At 44.9% G+C, this 23,769-nt stretch overlaps 1 protein-coding gene across 5 annotated transcripts in view; it reads right to left on the bottom strand.

Moving 5' to 3' along the window:
• Positions 1-768: 768 nt before the first annotated feature.
• The window catches only part of OGG1 (8-oxoguanine DNA glycosylase), a 49,993-nt gene continuing 26,992 nt past the window's right edge, over positions 769-23,769 (bottom strand). For 3 of the 5 annotated variants that reach the window (XM_075334165.1, XM_075334168.1, XM_075334169.1), the window contains exon 6: positions 16,117-16,446. In XM_075334165.1, the coding sequence (XP_075190280.1) occupies positions 16,132-16,446 (315 nt within the window). In that variant the 3' untranslated portion in view covers positions 16,117-16,131. Of the gene's footprint in view, positions 919-5,122; positions 5,173-13,492; positions 13,641-16,116; positions 16,447-23,769 lie in introns of those variants that run through there. The other 2 variants (XM_075334166.1, XM_075334170.1) reach the window with 2 other exon arrangements.

The following is a 23,769-nucleotide window of genomic DNA, read 5'->3' as shown; positions in this document are numbered from 1 at the left end:
GGGGCTGGGGACATTTATATGCCCCAAACTCCTCCTGTGATGTAAATACCCCCAGCTTCTCCAATGTGATGTATTGCCCCTAGCATCTCCAATGTGATGTATAAGTCACAAGAGACACTAGGGGCATGCACATCACAAGAGACTGTGAGGGCATAAGCAACACAGGAGGGAATGGGGGCACAGACATCACGGGGGGGGCACACAGCACTTGCGGAGCCCTGACAATCACTGGGGCCATTTAATATGGTGGTCTCCTAAAAAGAGCCACCCCATGGCTAGGTCCTTCCCGTAGGGATATCTGGGTATTTTTTTTTCTGTGTTGAGACTCCGAACAGAGGCTCCACAGACCTTTTTGATATGTAATCACTTGGGGGAAGAGGTGTACACAAACCGGGGGTGATACAAAGCATTGGGGGTCACACAGCACTAAGAGTTGCACGCAACTCTGGGGGGAGGGGGGTACAAAGCAGTGGACGGGGCGCATAGCAGCAGAGGGCGGGTGCTGGACACATAGCAGCGCAGGACTTACAGCACCGGAGCAGGAGCCGGACACGCTGCTCCGGAGGGCAGAGGCCAGGTACACACAGCTAGGCTGTGAAGCTGCTGTGGGATGGAAGCACAGAGCGCTAAACCCGCCCACAAGTAAGTCCTGAGCTTGCTGGCACTGGCCAGCGGCAGAACGCATTGGTACACACAAGCAGCGCAGCAAGATTCAAAATTCCTGAAAAATAAATAAAAACAACAAAACTGACACTATAGTAACTCATTATTTTAATTCATTTCTTTTATATAAATGTGTCATACAAAACATTAAAGGAAAGTCAACATGTATTTTTATCCTTTCAGCTTCTTTTCTGCCTTTGCTTTTGGATGTTCTCCAGGACCCTGGAACTTCTTAAGATCTGAACAAAATAACACCTGAAAATGAGGACAAAAAAAAATAAATTACAATAGAGAACTGGATTTTTGTACTCACTGTAAAATTCTTTTCATGGTGAATACATTAAGGTACACAGGACAAGTGTTGGCTGTGTCGGATGGATTACCCTTTCCTCATACACTAGACCGCCAAGTTAATAATAAAAATAGAAGAGAACCCAAATCAGAACAATTGTAAATAAAAAAAAAACCAATAACCAAAATAATCTGAACAATAACAACACATAGGCCACAGGCAACATAAACTAATCCGCAGAGGGAAAAAAAAAAAAAATGGACCACGTAGAAGACTGCAGTATCACTAGCCCCAAACTGGCCTTGACAGAAGCTATACAGTGGAGTTTGTCAAACCTGAGGAAAGGTGCGAATGGAGACGCAAGTGGCAGCCTTGCAGGTCTGAAACCTAAAAAACTGACTGCCCTTGTGGAATGAGCAATAACAAAAAGGGCAGAGAATGTTCCTTGGCCTTCTAAGCATCCTCTAGAAGACATGGTTTATTTGTACATGGTAGTCTCAGATGCTGACATTCCATTGTGTGGCCTGTAAGGGATTACAAAAAGCTTGTGTGGAAATGAGCGTTGGGCCTGGCCCCATTCCAACAGGTGGACACTTGGGTAACACTTAGCTATAACTCTGCCACTTTTTGCACTTTAACCTATATGACGCACCAATCATTTATACCTTTATACAGGTACTTATCTATGCTCCATATGGTTATCAGCTTGTAATATCTTTTTTGCCCTAACACTACCATCACACTAAGCAACATCGCTAGCAACATCGCTGCTGAGGCACAACTTGCTAGCGATGTTGCTGTGTGTGACTTCCAGCAACAACCTGGCCCCTGCTGTGAGGTCGCCGGTTGTTGCTGAATGTCCTGGACCATTTTTTAGTTGTTGCTCTCCCGCTGTGAAGCACAGATCGCTGTGTGTGACAGCGACAGAGCAACAACTAAATGTGCAGGCAGCAGGAGCCGGCTTCTGCGGACGCTGGTAACCAATGTAAATATCGGGTAACCAAGAAGCCCTTTCCTTGGTTACCCGATATTTACCTTCGTTACCAGCGTCCGCCGCTCTCACACTGTCAGTGCCGGCTCCCTGCACACATAGCCAGACTACACATCGGGTAATTAACCCGATGTGTACTGTTGCTAGGAGTGCAGGGAGCCAGCGCTAAGCGGTCTGCGCTGGTAACCAAGGTAAATATCGGGTAACCAAGAAGCCCTTTCCTTGGTTACCCGATATTTACCTTCGTTACCAGCGTCCGCCGCTCTCACGCTGTCAGTGCCGGCTCCCTGCTCACATAGGCAGACTACACATCGGGTAATTAACCCGATGTGTACTGTGGCTAGGAGTGCAGGGAGTCAGCGCTAAGCGGTCTGCGCTGGTAACCAAGGTAAATATCGGGTTGTTACCCGATATTTACCTTAGTTACCAAGCGCAGCATCGCTTCCACGCGGCGCTGCTGGCTGGGGGCTAGTCACTGGTGAGATCTGCCTGTGTGACAGCTCACCAGCAACCCGTGTAGCGACGCTCCAGCAAACTCTGCCAGGTCAGGTTGCTGGTGGGATCGCTGGAGCGTCGCTTAGTGTGACGGTACCTTAAGCCATCTAGTGTCTTTCAACTCTGCTTATCCAGATACCAATAAAAGTCTTATTGTATACTACTCCCTCCTGCTGGATTAGTTGCCCCCTCTAGTGTCTCGCCTATCTTACATACTTTTCATTTTATATATTGTCAATTTTTCAACAAATATACTTTTAAGCAAGCTTTTAGCTGCACACAATTTTTTAGGTATATTCACTCTGGGTGCCAAAAAAAAGTGAATCCAAGGTCTCGATTAGTTGGGCAAGGCAGCTGCAAGGCACTCCCAGTGCAGTAGTTGTTAACCGCAGTCTGGAGACCAGAAAAAAAAGAGCGGAAAAATCTGCCCTTCAGAGGGAAAGGGGTCTACCTGGAACTCCCCTAAGTTGCCAAAGACCCAGCAAAATAGCAAAAAAAAGGAACCAGAAATAGAAAGTAGATGCAGAGAATCAGCAAGGAGTGGATGCAAAACATCGAAGGCCGTGTAAAATATGGGAAAAGATGGGCCAGGGGGCATTCAGAGGAGGAAGACCCCCCAAAGAAACAGACTATAACTAAAGAAGATGGGAGTTTAGGGGGAATGATATGCAAAATTATACTCACTAATCACACATAGGACGAATTACTCTTCTCCATTCAAAGTATTAAATGAAATCTGTCACCAGGTTTTTGCCTCCTAATCTGAGAGCAGCATAATGTAGGGGCAGAGATCCTGATTCTAGCTGTGTCTCACTTACTGGGCTGCTTAGTGTAGTTTTGAAAAAAAATCACTGTTTAATCAGCAGTAGATTATCATTAGTGGACTACTTGGCGTGCTGCCAGGTAGTCCAGCATATTCATGAGCTCTGTATAGCTGCAAGATCTGTAGCAGAGAAAACATTGATTTTATCAAAATGTCAGCAAACAGACCAGTAAGTGACCCATCGCTGGAATCAGGGTCTCTTTGTCTACATTATGCTGCTATCAGATGGGGTAGCTAAAACCTGGTGACAGATTCCTTTTAAGGTGACTGCAGAGTAACCCTTTGATGGCATTGAAGTATTATGGGAACAACGGAAAGCTACTGCAACAGCAGCAATGGGAGCGAGTGACAGGAGGTATATGGAGTCTGCAAGGAGGTACATTATTGTAGATTGAATGGTGTGTCCTCCTTGGATGGTGACTTAATTTGGAGGAAATACATACCAAATGGGACGGAGCCGGAAAAAAAAAAAAAAATTAAATAGGGAACAAACTGAGCAGAATCCCTTATACAGGTCATGTCTGCTTTCTTTGGCTACTACGCTAAACAGAGTTGCTTAGGGCTGTTTCACACATCCGACATTTCGCTGGATTGCCGGACCCGACACACTCCAGTACAGTGTAAATACTGTACAATGGCATTGCGGCAACCTCCGGTCACATGCTCCGGTCACATGACAGCATGTGACCGGATGTTGCCGTGATGCCATTGTACTGTATTACACTGTACTGGAGTGTGCCGGGTCCGGCAATCCGGCGAAATGCCGGATGTGTGAAACCCACAGGGGAGAGTGCTTTAAGTACCTTGTGCGTCTCAAAAACTAAAGACACTTGCAGAGTGTGCGCGCTACCCCTGTAAGAAGCAGGGAGCACGTGCATTCCCTAAGCAGGTTGTCAGGAGACCCTCGCAGGCCCTGGGAGCTGGGGACCACAGCGGGAGTCGGCACATGTGGGAATGGGCTTGCAGGGCAGTGAGCATGTCGATGTCTCTGCCAGGGGGAAGGGAGGAAAGCCATGCAAGGGCGCCAGCGTTACGACAACTTATTTAAAGGGGTTTTCCCACCCAACAAAAATCATTTTAAAGTTCATTTTAATCAATAACTCTTGGCATAATAATAAGCTTCACAAATGGATGTTTAAAAAAAAAAAAAAAAAAAGTTCCTGTGCTGTGATAATCTCATATATGTGTCCCTGCTATGTACTGTGTAATGGCTGTGTCTGACCGTGCACGAAACCCGATCTGATCATACCACATCTTCTGGGCACTGGAGGATGCAAATTACAGTATAAAGACATGACAGCAGGGAATCATAGATGATTCTTTTTGTGAGGTAATACACTTTTAAAAAAAAAACATTTTCCCTCAAAGAAAGAATTATTTGCGATCCCTTGCTGTAATGAGTGTATAATTTTGTACTTTCTCCATGGCCCAGGAGATGTGATATGTTCAGACCATTTCCCTGTATGGTCAGACACATCCATTATCTCAACACAGAAACATTTAAAAAAAACAAACCATCAAATTGTGGGACTTAGTATTCCAAGATCTGTTAATTAAAAAGAACTTTGTTCATGGGACAACCCCTTTAAATTTATCTGTACAACCGCAAGGCCATTACATACACACCCAGATCTGCGGGGCTAGCTATTCACAAGTATTACTATCTGGAGACCTGCTCTTCATAGCTGTTTGTTGGACCTGGTCCTCATGCACTAAGTTGGCAAGCAACCGTGATCCAAACATCATGTGCCCACGATCCACAGGTTGGGGATTCCTGCTCTGAAATTTTCATAATATTTTCTACAAATTTTAATATTTGTGATGTAAAACTTTATGAAAGATACAAGAACAAACTTACCCCTTGGGCCCATCCAGCATAGGGACCCCAGAGACTACGGAAATAATCTCCTTGAAGACAAAAGAGAGGAATAGACAAATTACATTGTTACAGATTATAAACCAAATTAATGAATAACCGGAGTAATAAAGCAAAAAGACCAAAAAGAAAAAACTCCTAAAATAATTTTATTAAATATTCAATATTAAAATAGTAGTTATAAAAAGCTATATAGTTTCTCAAATGTCCACTCGGTACAGACCGGTCAGGTGGGGCGAGTGCGAAATAGGGTAGAGACGATTAGCGAGATGAGTGATGGTATCTTACTTAGAGTGGATAGATCAACTGTAGTAGTTGATGTTTAGGGTAGTAGTACTAATTGTTATAGGGGGGTGCTACCCCTCCCTATCACCTACCTACCAGCGGAGGTGCACCATAAAGTTTTGGGTACCCCCCCGCTCCTCGTCGTCTCACCCTGTTCTATCCCTACAACCTGCCAGTTGCCAGGAAATCACCCGCCACCAAGATAAGAGAGATAGTGCCAAATGTCCCTAACCAAGCTAGGCCTAAAAAATTATAACAGCAAATCAAATGCCAGCAGGGATGACTCATTTGCCGGGACCATCCAGCAAAGTTTCCCAACGCGTTTCCCCCTATACATTTAATTAGGGGTTCATCAGGGGAAGTTCAATGGTTTCAAGTCCAAAATAGGCCATCTCAAAAGTTATCGTGCACTTGCAACCATGGGGCGACATCAATGGCCTACAGTAAAAAAGGCAGGTCGTCCTCAGTACAGTGACTGGTTGCACTAGCAGTGTATAAAACTCACTGTGCCGGCTACCTGCAGAATAAGGTTATTGATTACATATATTAACCTTGCTTTTTTTCACGGCTGTGCAGATTGAATGGTTTGTTCAGCTGGGTTATGGTTGCTATATTTATGGTAACCACAGTGAATTGATCATATTGACGTGAGACGTTTGGCACTATCTATCTTATCTTGGTGGCGGATAATTTCCTGGCAACTGGCAGGTTGTAGTGATAACAGGGTGAGACGGCGAGGAGCGGGGGTACCCAAAACCTTATGGTGCACCTCCGCTGGTAGGTAGGTGATAGGGAGGGATAGCACCCCCCTATAATAATTAGTACTACTACCCTAAACGTCAACTACTACAGTTGATCTATCCACTCTAAGTAAGATACCATCATTCATCTCACTAATCGTCTCTACCCTATTTCGCACTCACCCCACCTGACCAGTCTGTACGGAGTGGACATTTGAGAAGCTATATAGTTTTTTAATAACTACTATTTTAATATTGAATATTTAATAAAATTATTTTAGGAGTTTTTTCTTTTTGGTCTTTTTACATTGTTACAGAGTCAGGCTTTGTTCACATCACGTTAACTTTTTTTTTATTGAAAACCCAGCATGATGTAATGGGGCTAACTAACCAGTTGAGAGAAGCCAGTTTGACCTCATTCAAATAGATATACCATATGTCAATATAAAGAGACCAGCTGAAGCACCGGACAGGTGCGAAACGGCCGTCGTCTGCCACAGCGTACACTCCCTCTCCCCACCAGCCCTCTCCGCACATGTAACCTCCGTTGTTTAATAAACAAGATCCTGCACAGCAAAGTAAACTGGTGAGTGCCATACTTTCTACTGTCTTTCTGCGTTATATATATATATATATATATATACATACATACATACATATACAGTGCCTACGAGTAGTATTCAACCCCCTGCAGATTTAGCAGGTTTACACATTCGGAATTAACTTGGCATTGTGACATTTGGACTGTAGATCAGCCTGGAAGTGTGAAATGCACTGCAGCAAAAAGGAATGTTATTTCTTTTTTTTTTTTTTTTTTTTTTTTTTTTTTTAAATTGTGAAAAGTTTATTCAGAGGGTCATTTATTATTCAACTCCTCAAACCACCAGAATTCTGTTTGGTTCCCCTAAAGTATTAAGAAGTATTTCAGGCACAAAGAACAATGAGCTTCACATGTTTGGATTAATTATCTCTTTTTCCAGCTTTTTCTGACTAATTAAGACCGTCCCCAAACTTGTGACCAGCACTCATACTTGGTCAACATGGGAAAGACAAAGGAGCATTCCAAGGCCATCAGAGACAAGATCGTGGAGGGTCACAAGGCTGGCAAGGGGTACAAAACCCTTTCCAAGGAGTTGGGCCTATCTGTCTCCAGTGTTGGGAGCATCATCTGGAAGTGGAAGGCTTATGGAACTACTGTTAGCCTTCCACGGCCTGGACAGCCTTTGAAAGTTTCCACCCGTGCCGAGGCCAGGCTTGTCCGAAGAGTCAAGGCTAACCCAAGGACAACAAAGAAGGAGCTCCGGGAAGATCTCATGACAGTGGGGACATTGGTTTCAGTCAATACCATAAGTAACGTACTCCACCGCAATGGTCTCCGTTCCAGACAAGCCCGTAAGGTACCTTTACTTTCAAAGCGTCATGTCAAGGCTCGTCTACAGTTTGCTCATGATCACTTGGAGGACTCTGAGACAGACTGGTTCAAGGTTCTCTGGTCTGATGAGACCAAGATCGAGATCTTTGGTGCCAACCACACACGTGACGTTTGGAGACTGGATGGCACTGCATACGACCCCAAGAATACCATCCCTACAGTCAAGCATGGTGGTGGCAGCATCATGCTGTGGGGCTGTTTCTCAGCCAAGGGGCCTGGCCATCTGGTCCGCATCCATGGAAAGATGGATAGCACGGCCTACCTGGAGATTTTGGCCAAGAACCTCCGCTCCTCCATCAAGGATCTTAAGATGGGTCGTCATTTCATCTTCCAACAAGACAACGACCCAAAGCACACAGCCAAGAAAACCAAGACCTGGTTCATGAGGGAAAAAAAATCAAGGTGTTGCAGTGGCCTAGTCAGTCTCCTGACCTTAACCCAATTGAAAACTTGTGGAAGGAGCTCAAGATTAAAGTCCACATGAGACACCCAAAGAACCTAGATAACTTGGAGAAGATCTGCATGGAGGAGTGGGCCAAGATAACTCCAGAGACCTGTGCCGGCCTGATCAGGTCTTATAAAAGACAATTAATAGCTGTAATTGCAAACAAGGGTTATTCCACAAAATATTAAACCTAGGGGTTGAATAATAATTGACCCACACTTTTATGTTGAAAATTTATTAAAATTTAACTGAGCAACATAACTTGTTGGTTTGTAAGATTTATGCATCTGTTAATAAATCCTGCTCTTGTTTGAAGTTTGCAGGCTCTAACTTATTTGCATCTTATCAAACCTGCTAAATCTGCAGGGGGTTGAATACTACTTGTAGGCACTGTACATATACAGTGCCTACAAGTAGTATTCAACCCCCTGCAGATTTAGCAGGTTTACACATTCGGAATTAACTTGGTATTGTGACATTTGGACTGTAGATCAGCCTGGAAGTGTGAAATGCACTGCAGCAAAAAAGAATGTTATTTCTTTTTTTTAAATTGTGAAAAGTATATTCAGTGGGTCATTTATTATTCAACCCCTCAATCTACCAGAATTCTGTTTGGTTCCCCTAAAGTATTAAGAAGTATTTCAGGCACAAAGAACAATGAGCTTCACATGTTTGGATTAATTATCACTTTTTCCAGCCTTTTCTGACTAATTAAGACCCTCCCCAAACTTGTGAACAGCACTCATACTTGGGCAACATGGGAAAGACAAAGGAGCATTCCAAGGCCATCAGAGACAAGATCGTGGAGGGTCACAAGGCTGGCAAGGGGTAAAAAACCCTTTCCAAGGAGTTTGGCCTACCTGTCTCCACTGTTGGGAGCATCATCCGGAAGTGGAAGGCTTATGGAACTACTGTTAGCCTTCCACGGCCTGGACAGCCTTTGAAAGTTTCCACCCTTGCCGACTCCAGGCTTGTCCGAAGAGTCAAGGCTAACCCAAGGACAACAAGGAAGGAGCTCCGGGAAGATCTCATGGCAGTGGGGACATTGGTTTCAGTCAATACCATAAGTAACGTACTCCACCGCAATGGTCTCCGTTCCAGACGAGCCTGTAAGGTACCTTTACTTTCAAAGCGTCATGTCAAGGCTCGTCTACAGTTTGCTCATGATCACTTGGAGGACTCTGAGACAGACTGGTTCAAGGTTCTCTGGTCTGATGAGACCAAGATCGAGATCTTTGGTGCCAACCACACACGTGACGTTTGGAGACTGGATGGCACTGCATACGACCCCAAGAATACCATCTATACAGTCAAGCATGGTGATGGCAGCATCATGCTGTGGGGCTGTTTCTCAGCCAAGGGGCCTGGCCATCTGGTCCGGATCCATGGGAAGATGGATAGCACGGCCTACCTGGAGATTTTGGCCAAGAACCTCCGCTCCTCCATCAAGGATCTTAAGATGGGTCGTCATTTCATCTTCCAACAAGACAACGACTCAAAGCACACAGCCAAGAAAACCAAGGCCTGGTTCAAGAGGGAAAAAATCAAGGTGTTGCAGTGGCCTAGTCAGTCTCCTGACCTTAACCCAATTGAAAACTTGTGGAAGGAGCTCAAGATTAAAGTCCACATGAGACACCCAAAGAACCTAGATAACTTGGAGAAGATCTGCATGGAGGAGTGGGCCAAGATAACTCCAGAGACCTGTGCCGGCCTGATCAGGTCTTATAAAAGACGATTATTAGCTGTAATTGCAAACAAGGGTTATTCCACAAAATATTAAACCTAGGGGTTGAATAATAATTGACCCACACTTTTATGTTGAAAATTTATTAAAATTTAACTGAGCAACATAACTTGTTGGTTTGTAAGATTTATGCATCTGTTAATAAATCCTGCTCTTGTTTGAAGTTTGCAGGCTCTAACTTATTTGCAATTTATCAAACCTGCTAAATCTGCAGGGGGTTGAATACTACTTGTAGGCACTGTAAATATATATATATATATATATATATATATATATATATATATATATATATAAAAACATTGTGCAATTTTATTTTTTACAATGAGGCACAACGAGTAACATATCTTACTGTACAGTATATCACATAAGTGAGTACACCCCTCACATTTTTGCAAATATTTTATTGGTAAATGTTTTCATGGGACAACAATGAAGATATGACATTTGATACAATGTAGTCAGTGTACAGCCCGTATAACAGTGTAGATATATTTGGTGTGCTTGCCATTATTTTCAAGCACTGCCAACTCGTTTGGGCATAAACTGTGTGCAGAATTATTAGGCAAATGAGTATTTTGATCACATGATACATTTTATACATGTTGTCCTGCTCCAAGCTGTATAGGCTTGAGAGCCAACTACCAATTAAGTAAATCAGGTGATGTGCATCTCTGTAATAAGGAGGCGTGTGGTGTAATGACATCAACACTCTATATAAGTTGTGCTTACTTATTAGGCAACTTCCTTTCCTTTGGCAAAATGGGTCAGAAGAGAGATTTGATAGGCTCTGAAAAGTCCAAAATTGTGAAATGTCTTGCAGAGGGATGCAGCAGTCTTGAAATTGCCAAACATTTGAAGAGTGATCACCGAACAATCAAGCGTTTCATGGCAAGTAGTCAACAGGGTCACAAGAAGAGTGTTGGGCAAAAAAGGCGCAAAATAACTGCCCATGAATTAAGGAAAATCAAGCGTGAAGCTGCCAAGATGCCATTTGCCACCAGTTTGGCCATATTTCAGAGCTGCAACGTTACTGGAGTATCAAAAAGCACAAGGTGTGCCATACTCAGGGACATGGCCAAGGTAAGGAAGGCTGAAAAACGACCACGTTTGAACAAGAAACATAAGATAAAACGTCAAGACTGAGCCAAGGAATATCTTAAGACTGATTTTTCAACGGTTTAATGGACTGATGAAATGAGAGTGACTCTTGATGGGCCAGAGAGCTCCACTCTGACTCAGAAGCCAGCAAGTTGGAGGTGGGGTACTGGTATGGGCTGGTATCATCAAAGATGAACTTGTGGTACCTTTTCGAGTTGAGGATGGAGTGAAGCTCAACTCCCAGACCTACTTCCAGTTTCTGGAAGACAATTTCTTCAAGCAGTGGTACAGGAAGAAGTCAGTATCGTTCAAGAAAGACATGATTTTCATGCAGGACAATGCTCCATCACATGCATCCAACCACTCCACAGTGTGTCTGGCCAGTAAAGGTCTAAAAGATGAAAAACATAATGACATGACCCCCTTGTTCACCTGACCTGAACCCCATAGAGAACCTGTGGTCCCTCATAAAATGTGAGATCTACAGAAAGGGAAAACAGTACACCTCTCGGAACAGTGTCTGGGAGGCTGTGGTGGCTGCTGCACGCAATGTTGATCGTAAACAGATCAACCAACTGACAGAATCTATGGATGGTAGGCTGTTGAGTGTCATCATAAAGAAAGGTGGCTATATTTGTCACTAATTTTTGGAGGTTTTGTTTTTGCATGTCAACAATGTTTATTTCTAAATTTTTTGCAGTTATATTGGTTTACCTGGTGAAAATAAACAAGTGAGATGGGAATATATTTGGTTTTTATTAAGTTGCCTAATAATTCTGCACAGTAATAGTTACCTGCACAAACAGATATCCTCCTAAGATAGTCAAATCTAAAAAAAAAAAAACTCTCCAACTTAAAAAATATTAAGCTTTGATATTTGAGTCTTTTGGGTTGATTGAGAACATAGTTGTTGATAAATAATAAAAAATCCTCTGAAATACAACTTGCTTAATAATTCTGCACACGGTGTATAGTTCACTAGAGCTTCACAGGAGCCACTGGAAACTTTTTCCAGTCATCCATGACATCATGGAGCTGGTGGATGGTAGAGTTCTTGCGCTCCTAAAACTTCCATTTGAGGATGCCATACTGATGCTCAATAGGGTTTAAGTCTGGAGACATGTTTGGCCATTGGTCCATTACCTTCAGTTTCTTTATCAAGGCAGTAGTCATCTTGGAATTGTGTTTGAGGTGGTTATCATGTTGGAATACTGCCCTGCAACCCAGTTTCCAAAGGGAGAGGACTGTGCCCTGCTTTATTATGTCACAGTACATCTTGGCATTTATGGTTCCCTCATTGAACTGTAGCTCCAAACAGGCAGCAACACTGAAACAGCCCTAAACCATGGCACTCCCACCACCATGCTTGACTGTACACAAGACACACTCATCGTTGTACTCCTCACCTGGTTGCTGGCCCACACGCTTGACACCATCTTAACCAAATAAGTTTATCTTGGTCACACCAGACCACAGGACATGGTTCCAGTAATCCATTTCTTTTGTCAGCTTGTCTTCTGCTGGCGGACTTTCTTGGGCATCATCTTTAGAAGAGGATTCCTTCTGTGACAACAGCCATGCAGACCAATTTGATGCAGTGTGCGGTGTATGGTCTGAGCAAAGACAGGCTGACCCCCTCAAACCTTTAATCAATGCTGGCAGCACTCATACATCTATTAGGAAAAGATAACCATTGGATATGACGGTGAGCACATGCACTCAACTTCTTTGGTCGACTAGAACAAGGCCTTTTCTGAGTGGAACCTGTCTTGCTAAACCACTGTATAGTCTTGGCCACTATGCTGCAGTTCATTTTCAGGGTGTTGGCAATCTTCTTATAGCATAGGCTATCATTATACAGAGCAACAATTCTTTGTTTAGATCCTCAGAGAATTCTTTGCTAGGAGGTGCCATATTGAATTTCCAGTGATTAGTATAGAGTGTGTGAGCGCGCTAACCCCAAAATTAACACACGTGTTCCCCATTCACAATTGAGAACTTGTAACACTAATAAGTCATACCATACCGGGGAGGGAAAATGGCGAATTAGCCACAATTTGGCCATTTTCACTTAGGGGTGTACTCACTTTTGTTGTCTGCGGTTTAGACATTAATGGCTGTGTGTTGAGTTATTTAGATAGCACACCAAATTTACACTGTTATATAAGCTGTACACTGACTATTTTTACATTCTATCAAAGCATCATATCTTCAGTGTTGTCCCATAAAAAGATATAATAAAATATTTACAAAAATGTGGGGGATGTACTCACTTTTGTGAAATACTGTACATCTATAAAATGGGATAACTAACAGCCATCCATTGAAGGAGTGGGACAACTGATTAATGCAATGGATGGACAGTTCTTTTAGCATCTTTCTCCTATATTTTCTGTTCAAACCTCTCAGTAAGAGGATATGCCAGACTATTTTATGTATCAGTCTCTTGTATCATTTCATGAAGAAAAAAAAATATTTTTTGTAATACTTTATAAAATTAGATAAGTTCCATGCATAAAAGGGTGTCCTCACTGCATACTAGAAAACAATCAAATAATAATTACATAAAGCACATGAATACATCATAGTACAACTTAAATATTCATACCAATCTCCCGGTACACTCGCTCTGTGAGAGTCTTATTACCCAGACCAAGCTGGGGTAAATAGTCTCTTTTAGCAATCTGCCATACGTGAGTATCCACTGGTACAGCCTCTGGTTTATCTAGAGCCATCAAGCAAACACAATCTGCAACCTTAAAAAAAAATACCAAATTAAAATCTTATTTCAACCAAAGTAATGGATTATGTTTTCTGGGGCTAATTGAACAGTTTTATCAATCATACACTCCTTGACAGACGTTCTGTCACTTACCATGTTATGTAAATAAAAGCTTATAACCTGACTTTAAATTCAACCATTGGTTTTATAAATTACTCTTTTGAAAGCTGAAACCCTCCCAAATTTGGTTTAGGTTATGAAAATAAAGTTGCTCCAAAGCTAAAATATTGATCATTTAATGAATACAGGAAGGTCAGATTTTGGCAAGACAAAAGTTTTGTCGCCCACAGAAAGTAATGTGAAATTCAAACAAATAATTAACTTCTAATACAAAGATATGTTGTATAACATTGGTGAATGAAGTTGTGGTGCTAGTAGAGCCATATTTAATATTTTGAGTGACTTCCATGAGCTTGAAGGACTGCATCCATGCGGTTCAACAATGATTCATACAATTTATTGATAAAGTCATCAAGAATAGCAAAGAATGCAGTCTTACATGCCTCCCAGAGTTCATCTAGATTCTTTGGTTTTGTCTTCCAAGCTTCCTCTTTCATCCTACTCCAAACATGCTCAATGATGTTCCTGTCTGGTGACTGAGCTGGCCAGTCCTTGAGCACCTTGATCTTCTTTGCCAGGAGGAACTTTCTTGTAGAGATGGATGCATGAGATGGAGCACCATCCTGCTGCAGAATTTAACCCCTTTTATGATTGGGAATGTAAGAGGTAGCTAATACTTCTTGATATTTTACGCTATTGATATTGCCTTCCACCTTGCAAATGTTTCCCCACATACCCATACTGAATGTAACCCCAGACCATGATCTTTCCACTACCAAACTTACAGTAACTGTTTTCTGGGTATACTGTATTTTGGATCCATACGGGCTCCAGTAGGTCTCCTGCAGTATTAGCGGCGGCTGTGGTGTAATTCATCTGATAAATCCACCTTTTGCTACTTTTCCAGCGTCCATCTGTTTAGCAGGCTGTGGGACTTTGCAAATGCCACACGTTTTTTTAATTGCTTTTTGTTTAGTGCTGGCTTCTGGGCACTGATTCGACAATGGAGGCCATTTCGAGAAAGAATCCTACAAACTGTTCTAGTTGACACAGGGACTTGAGATTACCAGGCCTGTTGGAGCTCTGCTGCAGTGGAAGAGGGGCTGGCTTTGGATTTTCTAGCAAACAAACGTTCCTCCTGAGCAGTCGTCTTCCAGGGTCTGCCGGACCTGGGCTTGTCAAAAACATCTTCAGTCTCTTTAAATCTTTTTTAAATTTTTTGTACTTGACGCTGAGACACATTAAAGGTGCCAGCCACCTCTGCAGTGGATCTGGTCATCAGCCTCTTGATAATCAAGGCTTTGGTCGCAGGGTGGATTTTTTGCATGTTGTCAGAGGTCAAGTTGCAGTTCAACTGAAGGTCTGGGTTGCTGGGTTTCTTTTTATACACACCCACTAATTAAGCGATCATTTAGTGAGCACAGGTCAGAATGTAAACTAGGATTGGGTTATTATATGACTAGGCGACAAAGCTTTTGTCTTGCCAAAATCTGACCTTTCTGTGTACATTAAATGATCAATATTTCAGCTTTGCAGCAACTTTATTTTCATAACCTAAACCAAATTTGGAGGGTTTCAGCTTTCAAAAGAGTAATTTATAAAACCAATGGATGAATTTAAAGTCAGGTTATAAGCTTTTATTTACATAACATGAATAAGCGACAAAACTTCTGTCAGGGAATGTATACAAGATCCACCATATAAAGTGTGTGCACAATTATTAGGCAATTTGTAGTTTTGAGAATTCCATTTATTATTGAACAATTACAGTGCTCTCGGTCAATCCAAAAGGTTAATAAATCTGAATATTTAAGAAACTAACAGAGAGGTTTAGTCTTTCTTAAGAGAATATAAATTATGTATATATATTCAGAATTATTGGTCCACTTTTACTCTGCAGAATTATTATGCAACTTAATGAAAAATACATTTTCCCATCTCAATTGTTTGTTTTCTTTTGTTAAAGTGAAAATAATAACATAACAACTTAATGTAGAAGAATACATTTAAAAAAAAAAACAAAAACAAAAACAGTGACTAAAATAGCCACCATTCTTTTCAATAAGTGATAAGCCTTCCATCAATGGAGTCAGTTTTTTAATCTGTTGATGACCACTTTTTGGGCAGCACCAATCACAATCTCCCAGACACTCAGTTCAGTGAGGTGTCCGGTTATCTGTCACTGTAAATCTTCTGTTTAAACCGATCAGATAAATTTTCCTAAAAACATTTCTTTATTAATGTACAGTACAGACCACAGGTTTGGACACACCTTCTCATTCAAAGAGTTTTCTTTATTTTCAGGACTCTGAAAATTGTAGATTCACACTGAAGGCATCAAAACTGTGAATTAAACCATGTGGAATGAAATACTTAAAAAAGTTTGAAACAACTGAAAATATGTCTTATATTCTAGGTTCTTGAAAGTAGCCACCTTTTCCTTTCATTACTACTTTGCAAACTCTTGGCATTCTCTTAATGAGCTTCAAGAGGTAGTCAGTGGAAATGGTTTTCCAACAGTCTTGAAGGAGTTCCCAGAGATGCTTAGCACTTGTTGGCCCTTTTGCCTTCACTCTGCGGTCCAGCTCACCCCAAACAATCTCGATTGGGTTCAGGTCTGGTGACTGTGGAGACCAGGTCATCTGGCGTAGCACCCCATCACTCTCCTTCTTAGTCAAATAGCCCTTATACAGCCTGGAAGTGTATTTGGGGTCATTATCCTGTTGAAAAATAAATGATGGTCCAACTAAACGCAAACCGGATGGAATAGCACACCGCTGCAAGATGCTGTGGTAGTCATGCTGGTTCTGTATGCCTTCAATTTTGAATAAATCCCCAACAGTGTCACCAGCAAAGCACCCCCACACCATCACACCTCCTCCTCCATGCTTCACGCAGCCAAGAATATCAGCCCGCAGGTGCCCCGGGACTGTCGCATCCATTATGCGGCAGTACCGGAGTGTCCCCCGGCTCTTCCTGTTGCTGTGATGCGGTGGCAATCAGGGTAATATAAGGAGTTAATGGCGGCGGATCGCCGCCACTAAGCCCAGGCTTGATCATGGCAGCGTCTATGTGACAGCTGACATGATCAACCCATAAGTAAAGTGAATAAACACACACACCGAAAAATCCTTTATTTTAAATAAAACACAAAAAAGCCCCTCTGTCACCACTTTATTAACCCCTCCCGAAACACACAGCTCCGGCGTAATCCACGTCCTGCAATGCTTGCATCCAGCCGCGACTGACACACAGCGCTGAATGCAGCCTCGCAACGAGACAGCAGAGGTAACTACAGGGCATTTCCCACAGCCGGTAATGTGAACACACATTACCGCTCGGGAGAAATGCAGTGTGTGCTCACAGGGACTCTATCAATCTATCTGTCCCTCTATCTATCTATCTATCTATCTATTCTTCTATCTGTCTATTTATCTATCTACTATCTGAGAAGGAAATTACTTTTTTTTTTTTAAATGTGCTTTATTGCATTGAAAGCATTAAAACACATGTACCAACCCGCACGCGGCAATACCGCGAGCAATACCGCAGCAAACCGCATGCGGTTTTTGGGTGCGGTTTGCCGCGTTTTTTTACGGCGGGTGCAGTGATCTTTCAGACCCTGCAGAATTTTCTTAAGAAAATTCCATTTTCCAGTGCGCACAGGGTCTTAGGAAGGTTTTTCTGCTGGGTTTGGTTTGTACACCTTCTAATTTCCCAGTAAATCTTATGTTTAACAAGGGCCCACAAATTGTCAATAGACTTTAGATCCATTGAGAAGGGGGACATGTCATTATTCTTTCAACTTTAAGGTCTCTACTGGCTAGCCAGGTAAGCAGTGGAATACATTGACACACAATATGGAGCTATTTCCTACATAAAAAGAATGTTTGTTTGTGAAAGATGCAGACTTATTCCTGTATCATTACTTGAACAAAAGTGTCTTCTATAAGCTGGCAGTAGGTTTAGGAGTTGATTTTCAGTACACCTTCAACCCGAAAAGGTCCAACTACCCATCTTTAATAATACCAGGCTATCTCAGTATACCACCTCCACCTTGAAGTAGTTAAAGTGGAGGTCTGTTTCCATTACTGATTCAGCCACAGACCCATCCATCTGGTCAATTAAGAGTCACTCATTTCATGATCATGAGTCCATAAAGCCTTTGAAAAATCTGTCTTCAGATCTTTTTAGGCCAAGTCTTCACATTTCAACTTTTATGTCTTGATTAGCGGTGGCAAGGTGTTAGCTTTCCTTACCTTTGCCATGTCTCTGAGCACTGAACACCTTGTACTTCTGGGCTCTCCAGGGAAGTTGTAGTTCTGGAGAATGACAGCACTTGAGGACAATGGGTTTCTGGTCGCTTCACGTATGATTCTTCTCAAGTCATTGAAGAAGGGAATTTTGTTTACTTACCGTAAATTCCTTTTCTTCTAGCTCCAATTGGGAGACCCAGACAATTGGGTGTATAGCTATGCCTCCGGAGGCCACACAAAGTATTACACTAAAAGTGTAAAGCCCCTCCCCTTCTGCCTATACACCCCCCGTGCTCCCACGGGCTCCTCAGTTTTGGTGCAAAAGCAAGAGGGAGGAAAAAATTATAAACTGGTTTAATGTAAATTCAATCCGAAGGAATATCGGAGAACTGAAACCATTCAACATGAACAACATGTGTACACAAAAAAACAGGGGCGGGTGCTGGGTCTCCCAATTGGAGCTAGAAGAAAAGGAATTTACGGTAAGTAAACAAAATTCCCTTCTTCTTTGTCGCTCCATTGGGAGACCCAGACAATTGGGACGTCCAAAAGCAGTCCCTGGGTGGGTAAATAATACCTCATAATAGAGCCGTAACGGCTCCGTCCTACAGGTGGGTAACCGCCGCCTGAAGGACTCGCCTACCTAGGCTGGCATCTGCCGAAGCATAGGTATGCACCTGATAGTGTTTCGTGAAAGTGTGCAGGCTCGACCAGGTAGCTGCCTGACACACCTGCTGAGCCGTAGCCTGGTGCCGCAAGGCCCAGGACGCTCCCACAGCCCTGGTAGAATGGGCCTTCAGCCCTGAGGGAACCGGAAGCCCCAAGGAACGATAAGCTTCGAGAATTGGTTCCTTGATCCACCGAGCCAGGGTTGATTTGGAAGCTTGTGTCCCTTTACGCTGGCCAGCGACAAGGACAAAGAGTGCATCCGAGCGGCGCAGGGGCGCCGTACGAGAAATGTAGAATCTGAGTGCTCTCACCAGATCTAACAAGTGCAAATCCTTTTCACATTGGTGAACTGGATGAGGACAAAAAGAGGGTAAGGAGATATCCTGATTGAGATGAAAGGGGGATACCACCTTAGGGAGAAATTCCGGAACCGGACGCAGAACCACCTTGTCCTGGTGAAACACCAGGAAAGGGGCTTTGCATGACAACGCTGCTAGCTCAGACACTCTCCGAAGTGAAGTGACTGCTACTAGGAAAACCACTTTCTGCGAAAGGCGTGCTAGAGAAATATCCCTCATTGGCTCGAACGGTGGTTTCTGAAGAACCATCAGCACCCTGTTCAGATCCCAGGGTTCTAACGGACGCTTGTAAGGAGGGACGATGTGACAAACCCCCTGCAGGAACGTGCGTACCTGTGGAAGTCTGGTCAGGCGCTTCTGAAAAAACACAGAGAGCGCAGAGACTTGTCCCTTAAGGGAGCCGAGCGACAAACCCTTTTCCAATCCGGATTGAAGAAAGGACAGAAAAGTGGGCAAGGCAAATGGCCAGGGAGAAAAACCCTGAGCAGAGCACCAAGACAGGAATATTTTCCACGTCCTGTGGTAGATCTTGGCGGACGTTGGTTTCCTAGCCTGTCTCATAGTGGCAATGACCTCTTGAGATAACCCTGAAGACGCTAAGGTCCAGGACTCAATGGCCACACAGTCAGGTTGAGGGCCGCAGAATTCAGATGGAAAAACGGCCCTTGAGACAGCAAGTCTGGTCGGGTTGGTAGTGCCCACGGTTGGCCGACCGTGAGATGCCACAGATCCGGGTACCACGACCTCCTCGGCCAGTCTGGAGCGACGAGGATGGCGCGGCGGCAGTCGGCCCTGATCTTGCGTAACACTCTGGGCAACAGTGCCAGAGGAGGAAACACATAAGGGAGTTGAAACTGCGACCAATCCTGAACTAAGGCGTCTGCCGCCAGAGCTCTGTGATCGTAAGATCGTGCCATGAATGCCGATCGATCGATGCAAGGAAATCTCCTTGGGACATTGAGGCGATGACGGAGCGGAGGGATTCCATCCGGAACCGCCTGGTCTTTACGTGTTTGTTGAGCAGTTTTAGGTCCAGGACAGGACGGAAAGACCCGTCCTTCTTTGGAACCACAAACAGGTTGGAGTAAAAACCGTGACCCTGTTGCTGAAGAGGAACCGGGACCACCACTCCTTCTGCCTTCAGAGTACCCACCGCCTGCAGAAGAGCATCGGCTCGCTCGGGAGGCGGAGATGTTCTGAAGAATCGAGTCGGAGGACGAGAGCTGAACTCTATCCTGTAACCGTGAGACAGAATGTCTCTCACCCAACGGTCTTTTACCTGTGGCAGCCAGGTATCGCAAAAGCGGGAGAGCCTGCCACCGACCGAGGATGCGGTGTGAGGAGGCCGTAAGTCATGAGGAAGCCGCCTTGGTAGCGGCACCTCCGGCGGTCTTTTTAGGGCGTGACTTAGACCGCCAAGAATCTGAGTTCCTCTGATCCTTCTGAGGCCTTTTGGACGAGGAGAATTGGGACCTGCCCGCACCCCGAAAGGACCGAAACCTCGACTGTCCCCTCCTCTGTTGGGGTATGTTTGGTTTGGCCTGGGGTAAGGATGTTTCCTTTCCCTTGGATTGTTTGATGATTTCATCCAATCTCTCACCAAACAAACGGTCGCGAGAAAATGGCAAACCGGTTAAGCACTTTTTGGAAGCCGAATCTGCCTTCCATTCCCGTAGCCACAAGGCCCTGCGTATTGCCATCGAATTGTCGGCTGCAACCGCCGTACGGCTCGCAGAGTCCAGGACAGCATTAATAGCGTAGGACGCAAATGCCGACGTTTGAGAGGTTATGGACGCCACTTGCGGCGCAGACGTACGTGTGAGTGCGTCAATTTGCGCTTGACCCGCTGAGATAGCTTGGAGTGCCCATACGGCTGCGAATGCTGGAGCAAAAGACGCGCCGATAGCTTCATAGATGGATTTCAACCAGAGCTCCATCTGTCTGTCAGTGGCATCCTTGAGTGAAGCCCCATCTTCAACTGCAACTATGGATCTAGCCGCCAGTCTGGAGATTGGAGGATCCACCTTGGGACACTGAGTCCAGCCCTTGACCACGTCAGGGGGGAAGGGATAACGTGTATCCTTAAGGCGCTTGGAAAAACGCTTATCTGGACAAGCTCGGTGTTTCTGGACTGCCTCTCTGAAGTCAGAGTGGTCCAGAAACATACTCGTTGTACGCTTGGGAAACCTGAAACGGAATTTCTCCTGCTGAGAAGCTGACTCCTCTACTGGAGAAGCTGAGGGAGAAATATCCAACATTTGATTTATGGACGCGATAAGATCATTCACTATGGCGTCCCCATCAGGAGTATCAAGGTTGAGAGCGGCCTCAGGATCAGAATCCTGATCAGCTACCTCCGCTTCATCATACAGAGAGTCCTCCCGCTGAGACCCTGAACAATGTGATGATGTCGAGGGAATTTCCCAGCGAGCTCGCTTAGGCGGTCTGGGGCTGCGGTCCGTGTCAGAGACCTCACCCTGGGATCTATGAGACACCCCGGGAGGACATTGTTGTTCCAACTGAGGGGAACCAGGGAGCAATGATTCCACAGTGCCCATGGTCTGAGATACCGGTCTGGACTGCAAAGCTTCTAGTATCTTAGCCATAGTCTCAGAAAGTCTTTCAGTAAAAACTGCAAACTCCGTCCCTGTCACCTGGACAGTGTTAGCAGGTGGTTCGTCCTGGGCCACCCTTAGCAGAGGCTCCGGCTGAGTAAGAGCTACAGGGGCCGAGCATTGCACACAATGAGGGTCAGTGGAACCTGCCGGTAGTATAGCCGTACATGCGGCGCAGGCAGCATAGTAAGCCTGTGCTTTGGCACCCTTGCTTCTTGTGGACGCCATGCTGTTGTCTCCCCTGAGCAATCCAGGAGGGTATATAGCCAAAAATCAACCGTGCACCATACAGTGTAAAGTATAGCCTATAATCATATAATCTATAAGTACACTTCTGCACAAGTGGGGCCAGCACCTCAGGTGCTGCTTACCGCCCGCTCAAAGCAGTTGTGTGGTCACCAGAATCCCTGCCTGGGTCTTCCCTAGCTTGTCTCCCCTCTCCAGCGTCAGAAGAGCTGACAGGAATGGCTGCCGGCGTCCTGAGGAGAGGAGGGGGCCGTGGGCGTGCCCTAGAAAGTGCGGGAATCTGGTGCCCCAGTGTGCACAGTGAGGGGGGTGGAGTATGCAAAGCATGTTCCAGCCCTCAGTGCTGACTTCTCGTACAGCGTCCCGCCCTTCCCCTGACTGGCAGGCCTGGGGGCGGGAAAAGAGTGAGACTAGGCCGCAAAAGCCGGGGACTAAAGTTATAAGCGCGGCCGGCGTATAAGCCCGGTCGGCGCGGTAGTCCCCGGCGCACTAACAGTCCCAGCCGCGCCACAGTGTAAAAATGGCAGCGGCGGTCAGCGCGGTAGTCCCCATAAACTAACACACCCAGCCACGCTGCAGTGTGTGATGGCACAAGCGCGGTCAGCGCTGCGGTCCCCGGCGCACTAACACACCCAGCAATGCTGGAGTGTTTCTGTGCGCGGTCCCCACGGGGACACAGAGTACCTTAAAGCAGCAGGGCCTTGTCCCTGACGATACTCGGCTCCTTATCCAGCAGAGTCCCCAGGAGCTGTGGATGGAGCACGGTCTCAGTGCCTGGAGACCGATTAGGATCCCACTTCACCCAGAGCCCTAAAGGGGATGGGGAAGGAAAACAGCATGTGGGCTCCAGCCTCCGTACCCGCAATGGATACCTCAACCTTAACAACACCGCCGACAAGAGTGGGGTGAGAAGGGAGCATGCTGGGGGCCCTGTTATGGGCCCTCTTTTCTTCCATCCGACATAGTCAGCAGCTGCTGCTGACTAAGCTGTGGAGCTATGCGTGCATGTCTGCCTCCTTCGCACAAAGCATGAAAACTGAGGAGCCCGTGGGAGCACGGGGGGTGTATAGGCAGAAGGGGAGGGGCTTTACACTTTTAGTGTAATACTTTGTGTGGCCTCCGGAGGCATAGCTATACACCCAATTGTCTGGGTCTCCCAATGGAGCGACAAAGAAAGTTAATTTACTGTATACCTTTTTTCTCAACATGTTTTTTTGCGACTTTGTTGACTATTTGCAAGAAAACTTTTGATAGTCCTGTAAACTCACCCCAATATCTTAGTTTCACAGTTTCAAGAGTAAAGTCCCATTTACACGCAACGACATTGCTAACGAGATGTCGTTGGGGTCACGGAATTCGTGACGAACATCCGGCCTCGTTAGCGACGTCGTTGCATGTAACACCTACGAGCGAGTGTTAACGATCAAAAATACTCACCTAATCGTTGATCGTTGACACGTCGTTCATTTTAATAATATCGTTGCTCGTTGTGGACGCAGGTTGTTCGTCATTCCTGAGGCAGCACACATCACTACATGTGACACCCCAGGAACGACGAACAACACCGTACCTGCGTCCTCCGGCAACAAGGTGGGCGTGTCTTTCCTCCGTCCCTCTGCTTCTATTTGCCACCTGCCGTGTGACGTCACTGTGACGCCGCACAAACCGCCCCCTGAGAAAAGAGGCAGTTCGCCGGCCACAGCGACGTCTCTAGGCAGGTAAGTATGTGTGATGGGGACTAACGATATTGTGCGCCACGGGCAGCGATTTGCCCGTGACGCACAAACGACGGGGTCGGGTGCGATCGGCAGAGACATCGTGTGTAAAGTAGCCTTAAGGCTTAACAATTTGACACTTCAGAGTCTGTTACATTTCATATTGGGCTAATTTTGCCTGAA

The sequence above is a fragment of the Anomaloglossus baeobatrachus genome, chromosome 2, assembly GCF_048569485.1.
Source record: "Anomaloglossus baeobatrachus isolate aAnoBae1 chromosome 2, aAnoBae1.hap1, whole genome shotgun sequence".
In the NCBI taxonomy this organism is placed as follows: Eukaryota; Metazoa; Chordata; class Amphibia; order Anura; family Aromobatidae; genus Anomaloglossus; species Anomaloglossus baeobatrachus.
The sequence above is the reverse complement of the archived record's forward strand: the minus strand, read 5'-3'. Positions and strand labels throughout refer to the sequence as shown.